Source organism: Nanorana parkeri, unplaced genomic scaffold, assembly GCF_000935625.1.
Source record: "Nanorana parkeri isolate BGI_ZX_2015 unplaced genomic scaffold, ASM93562v1 scaffold259, whole genome shotgun sequence".
In the NCBI taxonomy this organism is placed as follows: Eukaryota; Metazoa; Chordata; class Amphibia; order Anura; family Dicroglossidae; genus Nanorana; species Nanorana parkeri.
This window is the reverse complement of record NW_017306527.1, coordinates 1070924-1083008: the sequence shown is the minus strand read 5'-3', so window position 1 is coordinate 1083008 and position 12085 is coordinate 1070924. Positions and strand designations below refer to the sequence as shown.

Genomic DNA, 12085 nt, shown 5'->3' with positions numbered 1-12085 from the left:
AAATGGTACCCCGGCCACATCTTGAAATGTTTATGTACTTCTTGCATTTTTTATAACAATGTAGATAAATCTTTTAATCTATTCACACTAGTCCCTGCATTGAGGCAGCTCACAACCCAGTGGTGCTAACACGCACACGGTTCGGGTTGAACACCAGCCACAATTTGAAATTAGAGGTGCATCAAAAAAGTCAGGCCTAAAAAAACATTTTTTCTTTCTAACCTTGTTAAATTAGTTTTTTTAGATTTTTATTTTGTATTAAATATATCTATGTTTTAGCTTTACTGCTGGGGGCTCTGGGAAATATCAGGGAACACACACACTAGGAAGGTTAGGCTTGAACTTGGATAACAAATGACAACTAATGAAAGCACCTGGAGAAATCCCACATAATGCAGGGAGAAAATACAAACCCTTTGCTGATAGTGCCCAGGAACTCAGCGCGCCAAGGCAAAAGTGTTGGTCACAAAACACCTTGATGCTGATTGCAGTTTTCCCCATTTTTTGTTGACTGTAGAAAATGTCATAACAAATAAACATGTACACCATTTTGCTTGTTGAAAGAAAAATTGTTTAAAGGGTAGGTCTGCTTTTGTTGTAGTCTGCTGGGCAGAGTCAGCTTTTGACTGCTGATGTCTCTTAGGGTCCACGTTTCTTTGACATATTTCCTAACTTGGGAGGAGTCTTCTACTGCTGTATCTGAGTTGCTTCCAAACCTAATGTTGCGTTTTGCAAATTAAGAAAATGAAAGATCCAGTCCAGTAACTGGAGAATCTAGGAGCTTAAGAATATAATGTTACCATTCAAGTCACCAGGAGATGTAGGAATTGAGTTTAACCCTTTTAGAATGGACGCACCCATTGATGGTAACAAGAACATGTAAATTTAAAGCACTCTATTCCCATTGTTTAGCACTTGTAATCTATGTTCCGTGGCAAAACTGTTTTCCCGGGGGTGGAGGTAGATCTCCCAGGTTGAACCACAGGGCAGATGTAAAGGCTTGGCGGGAAGTGAAACCCTGCCTCATTCTGCCAAAACTTAAAAGTATTCTCTTTAATGTCAATCTGCTAGAGGAGCCCTGAGTATGTTGTGGACAAATGTTTGTTTTAATGTGCATTTCCCTTTTTATGTATCTGCTTGTTACTGCAGGAAAATAGATTTGTCTCCTAAGGTCCAGAGAAGACAGTCATGTGTTAAGAATGAAGATCAGATCTTGGTTGTAAAGGAAGATCATGTAAAGGTATACATTTCTGCATTTTTAATAACCATCAGTCTGTCCATTTAGAAAGACAAGTAGACCAGAATTCACATTTTAAATTCAATGTACGGCCATAATAGAGATTGTGCTGCACGGCCACAAACAATGGGCATCGTTTATTCTATAGGGTCTTGGCATTCAGAAAATATATAATGTTGGGGGGTTTTAAGTCATTTTCAGGCCTAAAATGTGGAATATAACATGGGTGCAAAAAATGAAAAAAGGGCCTCAGTCATGAAGGGGTTAAACATTAGGTAATATGATTTATATTATTGTAGTATGTCATTCACCAGATGTGCGCTATAAATTATTGTAAGGCCAATCAATACAAGTAAAAAGTACTCCTAAAATAATGCCTAAATAGATGTTTTATTTTACCACTTGTTCCACTTCCCTTGTCCCTGAATCACCAATCTTGCAGCATGCTTTCAGTCCTGTATGACCCACACCCACTTGCGATCTTATTTCTTTTGGTATTGTAGGTAGAGAGGTAAATAAAAAAAATATATAGATTTATTTTTAATCTGTATGTAGATGTATGCTGCTGTATAAGATCCAACTTACAATTCAAACACTGCATTCAACATTTCCTCCAAAAATGTAAGACAAACAATGAACACTAATCCTAGGGATGTTACAGTAGCACCTTAGACGGCCTTAGCACTGCGTTCCATTGTTGCATGTTTGATAAATTTGATAAGTAATTTTGTATGTTACATACTTTTCTTTAACTGACACTCTGACTTTACCGAATGAACAAGCGAAAGGTACAATTTTTTCATCAACTTTTCAAACTCTAGGATTGCTTTTCAGCAAATTGAGCGCTGTTAGTAACAATGAGCTATGCCATTTATCTACCCCTCCATACCTTTATGTAAAGCCAATGTAACTTGCAGGTTCACTTAAGCCCTCGCAATATTTACAGGTAGAAAAAAAGGTAAAGAGACATGATAACTCCACTGATGTGAGGAGTGATCGCAAGAAGGAGCACAGTAAAGAACGAGGGGAATCAAAATGCTCTCGGGATTCGAGTGATTCTCGCAAGCGAGAAAAGGCACATAAAGACTTAAAAGAATCTAAGATCTTCAAGGAAGAGAGGTAGGCTGTCTCTTTCATAACAAAAACTGTGAATGCTTTACTTTCCTATTCTAAAAGAGATATTTTTTTTTTTAACGCCAACCACCGCAATTGTTTGTTTTGCAGCAAAATTGTATTTGTCTTTTACACGACTAATGGTGGATGAGGACAAAAACTTTGGAATAGCAAGCTAACTGAAAAAAAAATGACAAATTATTGTGTCCTATTGTCCAGGCTACATCAGGAAGTTGGACTTCAATGCTGTGCATTTCTAGAACTCCTTTATGTAAGAACTCGTTATGCTTGATTCCGCACTTTTTCCACTCATGACACCACAGTGCAAATAACTAATTGTTAATGTTTCTAACTACAATATATTCAAGAGAAGAAATACACGTGCATTTGAAAAAGGGAACACAGAGGTTATAGAACTAAGTGTTTTGTGATCAGTGCCTGGAAAAAATAAGTTGTATATTCTGCTACCTATAGAAAATGGGGACTTGCATAGAATACAGAAAGCCAGGTTATGTTATATTCTGTGGTGTTTCCTATTGTGACTTGTGTTTGCACCTAAAATTGTGTTTTGGGAACTAGGTCATAAAGTTAAATCAGGTGTTGAGATAATTTATATACATATGCATATTCCGGGACAGAAACTTAGTAGTAAAAGTGATTTAGGATGGCAGCCCCAAAACCTGCACCTTTTTAAAAGACATGCCTGCCATTGCAACTTGAGTACTGTGTTCCTGACAGGTTCCCTTTTACGATACTCAGCTCTTAGCAAGGTAAGATTATTAAAGTAAGTAGTAATGTGCAGTATTTTTACTTTGGTTATACTGTACAAATTAATGTAAAATTCAATGGTGGTGCCAATGAAGTGTGCATCAGTTACTTGCCCCCAAAGATTTGTCTAACCATACGGGTTTCATTACCTCTGTCCATTAGGTGTACCCTTGTAGGCAACTGATTACATCATGGCTGCCATCTGTCCATCATTTGGATGCATGGGACCCTCCTTTTTTTCCGTTTCCTTTTCTGCTACAGTAAAGCAATACAGCTTGGTCTCCTTTTCTCTCCTTCCCCGTGCTGGCTAATTAAACAATGGAGGAGCTGAACACAATATACAGGTGAAACTCGAATAATTAGAATATCGTGCAAAAGTAATTGCAGTAAGTGCTGCAAAAGGGGCCCAAACCAAGTACTGAGTACATATGCATGCTTGTACTTTTCAGAGGTCCGACATTGTTCTATGTACAATCCTTGTTTTATTGATTGCATGTAATAATCTACTTTTTTGAGGTTGTGGATTTGGGGTTCTTGGTGCTTTCATGAGCTGTAAGCCATAATCATCACAATTATGACAAATCACGGCTTGAACTATCTTGCTTTGCATGTAATGAGTCTATCTCATATATTAGTTTCACCTTTTAAGTTGCCTTAGTGAAAAAAATGAACTTTGCACGATGTTCTAATTATTCGAGTTTCACCTGCATCTTTGTGCTCACTTTAATTCTTTCCTTATGTCAGTATGGTCCTTCTCGGCACATAATTGACCCTTAGTCCTGCCCCTCCCAAGCTGATACCAATTTAGGTACTTTTTCAATGCAGCTAGAAAAAGTAATTTAATTTTCTCTAGTCACCTTCCAGGACAGCATTAGAGAGATAGGCTCCTCCCACCGGAACAGGAAACACATCACCCACACTTAAAATAAAAAGGAGCACAAGCCTAGCACGCTTCAGTTATTTTGTGTTTCCTCCGGCCGAGCAGGACATCGTAACGTTTGTTATTTTTTTCCTAGGCCTACGTGCTAGTGAGCAGGGGCTTCCCCCCAACATGGTACAGCAGAGGGTCAGTGGACCTGGGGTACCTATGGAGGGGGGCTTCCGGGACAGCCCCAACTGTCCAAGGAGCAATTGCCTATGGTTTCCCGGCATAAGAGTATGCAAGACAACCAGCCTGTTGATGTAGTGGACTCAGAGGAGTTTCCCTAGTCCTTAAACCCCTTCATGTTCATTGAGGGACACAGGATTCAAAGAAAACTGGGTTATACTACTGTCTCAGGAGGCTTTGAACGCTGAAACAGTGACCAACCTGATATAACCCCTCCCACTATGCCTGTTTTTTTTTTTTTATGTCTTGACATCTTTTTCCCTTTTTTTTGCCCCTGTCATGCACTCTACGAGATCTAATTTATAATTTTTTATTTTTTGGGGGGATTAGTGATTTTTGAACTTGCTATTTAAATCCTTTCTTGGAGCTCATTGAGGGACCCAGGTCCCATGCCTCCGTGTATATGATCTTACGTCTGGTATTGCTTTTCTACAATACTGAGGCATTCTGTGAATGGGAGGATCTATACAAGGCTGGTCACTGTCTTTTTTTTTTTATGTTGGCAACTGTTAAAATCTTCATGTAGTGGCATTATAACCCAGTTTTCTTTGAATCCATTGCCCCTCAATTTTCAAGAAACTAATTTTACGGCAAGTACAACAAAAAAGTAATTTTTTGCTGCATAAGCACTTATTGACAGTACATCACAAGTTGCCTGTAAGCACAAAATTTTTGGAAACATTAAGGCTTGTGTAGCCAATTTACAGTCTGATTTTAAAGATTTCTCATTTTGGCAAAAAAAAAAAGATGAAGAGCTGTGTGTTTTCAGCCTTCACATTACATGTCGTATAATTCAGAAATTACTCTCTGGGAAACATGCTACAGTAAATCAGTTGGAAAACAGTCTGTACAAATTGTAGATTAAAATGGGTGACTCAAAGAATAGAAGTAATTGCACGATTTAATGTACAGTTCATATATTGCAGCATCAGTTCTCTGTCATGTGTGCACTGGCCTCTTACATAACGTGTTCAATTTTTCTTGTATTTATAGAAGCATACCTCATTTGGATTCACTCAGGGCAGTTAGGTCTAGTAAATATTGGAGCACAAAGGATTGTGAAAGTGAAGGATGTGAATTGTATTTGCGTGTCTGCTTGTTTTTATATTTATGTAGGTTTACGTATGTTTTTTCACTTTTAAGATTAGCTTTTGTATGTGTGTTTCCTTTTCTGTTGCAGCAAAAAGAGAAAGGAAAATGAGCCCTCTCCTCTATCAGATAAGGATAGTAAGAAGGAAACCAGGGATGAAGAGTTCAAAGATCCTTTGGAGCCCAAAGAATATGCAGGTTTTCTAGGACTCAGCAGGCCTAGAGGAACATTTGTAAGTCGACAAGAACCTGTAATATGGCTGTGAATGCTTATCGAGCATGCATTTTAACTACAAATAATGCAGTGCTGTGTATTTTTTTTTTTTGTGTGTGGTCTGTGATGTCAGCAGTTAACAGATATTTATACAAGTTAGATGCAATCATTTAAAATGATTATCTGTGCATCTTTTTATCAGTTTTCTGTGGTGAGTGGATTGAACACCATTTTATGTATCATTCAGATTATATATTTTACTGCATTAGTAGTGCAGTTGTGACCTCCCTGGTTAGCTTCCTGTCATGCAGTGAAAGCTAGTTCTTACCACAGTTGGAAAACAGACTGTTAATGCATCCCAAATGTGTAGCCTGTGTCCCTTTGTTGCAGCAGTGTCCTCTACTGATGGGTGGAAGCTACTTCCTGTTATTTGTTCTGTTCTCTTTTAAAAATTTTAGGGTTTTTAAATACAGATTCATGTCATAAATAATGCAACCAGTATCGGTTATTTTACAGCTGTTTTTTATTATGTAGAAACACTAGACACTTTAGATGGTTTATTATCCAAGGCACACCCTTGTGCAGTGTGTTTAAATGGAGGTATGTCCAGTTAAAGTGTAACTAAACTGATACATCACTTATAGGTTCCTAAACGAGACACTTAATTAATAAAAAAAAACTACTATTCGCTGGCGCTCGGACTTACCCAGCCAGGGAGTTTTGATGTGTTCACTGCAGGGGGCGGGACGTGTGACACACACGCCTCCTGTGACTCACCTCCCCTCCCGCCTCCTGTTACTATGGACGCGGAGGGGAGGGGAGTCACAGGACCCGCCCCCTCACTGTGAAGCCCGTCGGCAGTGCGGGGCCCCGCTGTTCGAACACCGGGACCCTGCACTGCCCCATATTGCAGGACCGGACCGCACTGAGACTGTGCGGCCCGGTACCATTTGATCCGCGTACCGGACCGGGGGTTGGGGAACACTGCTTTAGATGAGGTGCCTGCATTAGTATTCTTTTCTCTCCCGTTCATTGAAGGATACAGGGCAACAGATCGTAGATCCTGCATGGTAGGGTATATCGCCACCTGCAGGAGTAGGACACTAGGCACATAACAAAAGACAAAGCCAGCCTAGGGGTGGCCCCTGCTGGTGGCCAAAACCCCTCACCTGCTGACAAGTCTCCCGTTTTCTGCCTAGCGTCAGGAGTAAGGAGCTAAAAAAATTTCTCTGGAGAATTTTTTTCTTTTCCTCCATTTTTGTTCGCTGTTTCTTCTAGTAAGTGTCACCAGGGCGACAGGCTTGATGACTGTAGATCCTTGTAGTCTTCCCTGCGTGACCAACGAGCGCATGCAGACCTGGTGGATCTGCTGCGGCATGTGGTTCCTCTCAACGCCTATGGGTTCGTCCCGAGGAGTGCATATGACAGGGGGTCCTGGCCTTCATGTCACAGCGCTCCTCACAGGCTGACGGCGCCGCGACTACGGTCGAGGGCGTTCTAATTGTCGCTTCCCTACTCGTCCTGGCTGTGATTTCCATGGATGTCCCCGGCTGGGGTATGTATGTGGATCTAGTGTGCTAGGTCGGCGGCTCATGGAACACAAGGCTGAGCCTTCTGCGTTACCATGGGCGGTGGGCTGCGTTTGGCGGCTTCCTTTGGGTCCCCTCTGTGTGCGACCTGTGCACTTGCGCTTCTTTGCCGGTCGTGTGTGCATCCCTCTGGGGCCTCGGGGGGGTGTCGGTACCGCGGGTACTGTACTGTCCCTGGAGGTCTTGAGGTTCCTCCAACTAGGGCTGGTTTTGTGGCACGTAACAAACGTGCCTTGACGCAGAGGCCTGCTTAAAAGCGTGCCTTGCAGCTGTCATTCTCCTGCCCTCGAGGAGGGAGGGGGAACTTCCCGCTGCGTTGCTTAGTCCGGATCCTGGTGGTTTCTTGCTGCCGGATTCAGGCAGTGAGGATGGGTCGGTGTCTGCGCTCTTGGGAACGGAAATTGGTCTCTGCGCTAGTTCGCGCTGTCAGGGAGGCCATTAACATTGAGGATGTTCCCGGTTCTTCCGTGCTGACGCCGGTGCTCTTTGGGACCCATAAGAGTAGGTCTTCCTTCAGGGTGTTTCCCTACCTCTCCTTCTTTTGATGACTTCATTGATAAGGAGTGGAGGCGGCCTGCTACGTCTTTTGCGGTTCATAGGCGTTGCTCTGTTCGCTATCTCTTTTGAGGTGGCTTTTTTTGTCTAAAGGTCCTCTCTGCATGTGGTGGACCCTCCAGTCTTCCACTTGCTCATGGCTACGGTTATCCCGGTGGCAGACTCTCCGTCCTTTACGGACCCCGCCGATAGGTATGCTGAGGCAGTTTTTTTGCTTGGCTCACGTCTCCTACATTTGGGTTCAGGAACTGGGTTCTACCTGTTTGCTGTGCCCAAGATAGAGGGGGTTCGGCCCATCCTGGACTTCAAACGTTTGTACGGGTCCGTCGGTTTCAGATGGAGTTGATCGGGTCCATGGTGACGTGATTTCGTCAAGGGCATCTGCAGGATGCCTACCTTCTTGTGTCCATTTACGTGTCTCATCGGCGATATCTTCGTTTTGCGCTGGGGGAGGGGCATTTTCAGTTTGTGACGCTACCTTTCGGCCTGGCGTCGGCCCCTTGGGTTTTCACCCAGGTGCTTGCCCTGATTCTAGCGGTTGCATTGACGGGGGTTCTCGATAGTGGGCTATCTGGTTGTTCTTCTGCGGGCAGTGTCGCACTATTCTCTGGTGGTGGCTCTAGAGGTCGCTATGCAGTCCTTGGGTGAGTTTGGATGGATCCTGAACCTCCAGAAGTCTGGTCGGCTGCTTTCTCCGCGCCTGGAATATCTGGGCCTGGTTCGTGTCACTGTTGCGGCCCGGGGTTTCTCTCCCTCGGGACAAACTCCAGAAGCTCTGTTCCTGGGTCCGTCCGTTGCGGGCTCGCCAGTGGTCACCGGTTCGCTTTTCCATGCTGGTCCTGGGTCTCGTGGTGGGCTCCTTCGGGGCGGTGTCCTTTGCATGACGCCACGCCGGGATTCTGCAGTGGGGCATCCGGGTACAGTGGGACAAGCCCCCCCCCCCCTCATCCCTGGACAGGGAGATTCGGTAGGGGAGAGCCTTCCTGCGGTGGTGGCGGCTTCAATCTCCGGTTTTGGTGCGGGTGGAGTCTTTCCTTCCTGTGCACTGAACGGAAGTCACCACGGACGCCAGCCTTGGGGCTGGGGTGGAGTCCAGGGCTCCTTGACTGTGCAGGGTTGTCCTGCACTGGTCAACCCGTCTTCGGGGTTGTTCGGGTCCTGTCGGACAACGCCACCGCGGTGGCGTGCATCAACCTCCAGGGCGGCACAAAACGCGTGGCCGCGGGCTGCATGGTGTTTGGGTTCTCTCGTGGGCGGGGAGCCAGCTTCTGGCTCTCTGCTGTATACATCCCAGGGGTGGAATAGGGCTGGCCGGCTTTCTCAGCCGCCAGTCGTTGGATCCGGGAGAGTGGTCCCTACACCCGTAGATCTTCAGCTTTGTCTGGCTGGGGGACGCCGTAGGTGGGCCTTTGGCGACTCGGCTCCACCGGCCAGTGGAGTGGTTGGTGGCCCGGGCTTTGGTTCCCTGGGCGGGGGCGGTGGTTGCCCTGGTGGCTCCCTGGGGACCTTACGGTCTGCTTTGGGCCTTTCCTCCGCTGTACCTGTTCCTTCGGCTGCTGCAACTGATCGCGGCCAAAGGCGCCATCGTCATCCTCGTGTCCCCGCTCTTCGTGTTTTATATGGAAGCTACAGCTTCTTTCCGCGAGTCTTTGTGCGTGCTCACTGAGGGCCCTCTTTGTGCATGCTCACGGAGGGCGGCTGCCGTCTCTCGGTGGATAGTACTGTTGTTATTCCGGCGTGCACCCTTATGTGGCGTGGGCCTTCTTTCCCTGTAACTGCCCATTCTACTAGGGCTGTTGGGGTATCCTGGGCCTTCCGTCATGGGGCCTCTGTTTCTCAGTTCTTGTAAGGCTGTAAAACTTAACACCGTTAAGTTTTACAAGGTGGATGTTTTGGCATCGGCAGATGCTGGTTTGGGGCGCAAAGTTGCAGGCGGCTCTTTTGGGTGTTTGGTTGTTTTTGCCCATCCCTCAGTGTGTACTGCTTGGTGACGTCCCTATCATACAGATCTGCGATCTGTTGCCTGTGTCCTTCAATGAACGGGAGAAAAAATAGGATTTTTGTACTCGCCGTAAAATCCTTTTCTCTCCGTTCATTGAAGGACACAGGTCCCACCCTCTATATTGGGTGTGTACTCCTAACTGCTTGTTACTTACTGGAGACTTGTCAGCAGGTGGGGGGTTTGGCCACCAGCAGGGGCTGGCTTTGTCTTTTGTTATGTGCCTAGCGTCCTACTCCTGCAGGTGGCAATATACGCTACCATACAGGATCTATGATCTGTTGCCCTGTGTCCTTCAATGAATGGAGAGATAAGGATTTTACGGTGAGTACAAAAATCCTATTTTTTCACTCATTTTATCCTTTTATTTCCCCTTCGTAATCCTGTGAATAACTCCCTGCCCCTGGGTGATTATGCTCCCTCCTCTATCTATAGAAGGAGCCTTGATTGTCACCCAGACTTGACATTGATTGGATTAGTAGTATACTGAAGAAAGATGAGAATCTTTTGTGCTTTCTGTGAAGCACACAGGAAGTGATCCATCATTTCTGGCAAGGTCAACAGGAAGTTTCTGTACTTAGAAAATGTTCTTAGACAAAAAAACAAAACTAAAGCAGCTGTCACATCTAACAACTGGTAAGCTGCAATAGATGACGTTTTTGTTTTTGGGTTTATTTATCTTTTAAGACAATTTTCCTGAGCTTGAAGTTTGAGTCACGGTTCTCATTTCTGCTGGCTTTAAGTAGCATGGCACAAACACACTCTTGACCATTTCCCTTGTGGGTTTGGTTTTTAGTTTAAAAAAAAAAAAGTCACAAGTATACTGCATTTTGAGCAGATAATTAATTTTTTATGCTGTTTTGTATGCAGACTCACTAGCTTTCCTGGAGTGCTGCTGCAAGTGTATTTTGTGGCACCTGAGCTAAATTTACACCAGATTGGCAGTGATTTGATTACCCCTGACCCCTGCTTAATAGACCCCCTGCCCGCCCCGCCCAACAAGATACATAGTATAAAGGTGCCCATACACTGCACGAGAACCGTGCAGTGTGAATGAAGACGTGCAACCGTTTCTACTGTACGGTCGCACGTCTTTTGTCTAAGGAGCATGCTAGAAAACCAGCCCAAAATCTTAAGATTTTCGGCTGGTTTGAATGATGCTCGGGAGACAAAATGCCGAACGGGCCGGTGTGCGTACGCTGCCCGTTCAGCATTGCGGTCATCGGAAGGCCGCCCCTCAGGGGGGCGGGCTTGCGATGATCGCAAGTACGATCTGCCTGTCCAAGATGGGCAGATCGTACGTTTTTTTATTTACTTTACAACCATCGCAAGACTAAGGTCTTGCGATGGTTGTAAAGTGTATGGCCACCCTAAGGCCTTGTTCACACCAAATGCAGAGCAAATCCGCTCAGGTTTCTGCACACGCAGTTCATTGGGTTGTGCTGCGTTTTGTGATGCGTTCCGAGTCGTTTTTGGTTAAAAAAAACCTTTTTTTTAACATGGGCTTTCAGTGCGTTCCAGGCATTTGCATGTGTTTTTGATGCGTTTGCATGCGTTCCAGAGCAGGTAAAATAGGGCTTGCTGCAGTTTTTTCACCTGCTCTGGAACTGCACGCTGTGATGTGAACTGGAACAAAAAATACCATTGGAATACATTAGACGCAGTTTTGATCCGCTCTGCAACTGCTCTGCAACTGCTCCGCGCTAGGTGTGAACAAGGCCTAAAGATTTTGAATTCTTTGATCAGCAGTTCATTCCATTTAAAAAGCAGACCATATAAATATTGACAATCCCCCCTACACAACAGCAAATATAGCCGACATTGCAAGTGCTTGTGTTAGCTGCTGAAATGATAGAAGAGAAGAAGGGAGATTGACACAAAATCTGCAATTGTTCCCATGTAACCAATAACAGTGCTATATTTCATATGTTGGTATCCGATGGTTAAGTGCTCATTTTTGTTTAGGGTGTAAAACAACAGTTATGCTCACCTGAACCTCACAGCTGGCTGGCTCGCTCTTTAACGGGTCCTTCCAGCCTCTCTTCCCCCCCTCAATTTCAGCGGTCTAAGGGTCCTTGATCCATCACGTCCAATACACTGTGTATAGGACGTGAGGACACCAAGGGACATTCATCGCTGCTGAAGGGAGCAGTCTAGGAGACCGCTGGCTCGGAGGTTCAGTTGAGTATAACTTTTTTTACATTTTATTTTACACCCTAGGTGAAAGCAAGCACATAACCCATGCAGTGCGGGGGTAGCTCCATTGCAAGAGTTGAGAATAATTTTAAAGGTGGCTCAGGCATGAATAAATATATGTTCTTGCAGTTAGGACTTCCTAGATAAATGTGTAACCGTATACAATTGAAAGTCTCTGTATTGTATATAGAACTCGTCCTTGTATTATAGGTAGGCA

General features: G+C 44.8%; 1 protein-coding gene across 5 annotated transcripts in view; it reads left to right on the top strand.

Annotated features, from left to right (window-relative positions):
* The window catches only part of BCLAF1 (BCL2 associated transcription factor 1), a 47244-nt gene that overhangs the window by 19283 nt on the left and 15876 nt on the right, over positions 1–12085 (top strand). For 4 of the 5 annotated variants that reach the window (XM_018556944.1, XM_018556945.1, XM_018556943.1 and 1 more), the window contains exons 6-8: positions 1150–1240; positions 2184–2356; positions 5407–5548. In XM_018556944.1, coding sequence (XP_018412446.1) covers positions 1150–1240; positions 2184–2356; positions 5407–5548 — 406 coding nt within the window. Of the gene's footprint in view, positions 1–1149; positions 1241–2183; positions 2357–2461; positions 2531–5406; positions 5549–12085 lie in introns of those variants that run through there. The other variant, XM_018556947.1, reaches the window with a different exon arrangement.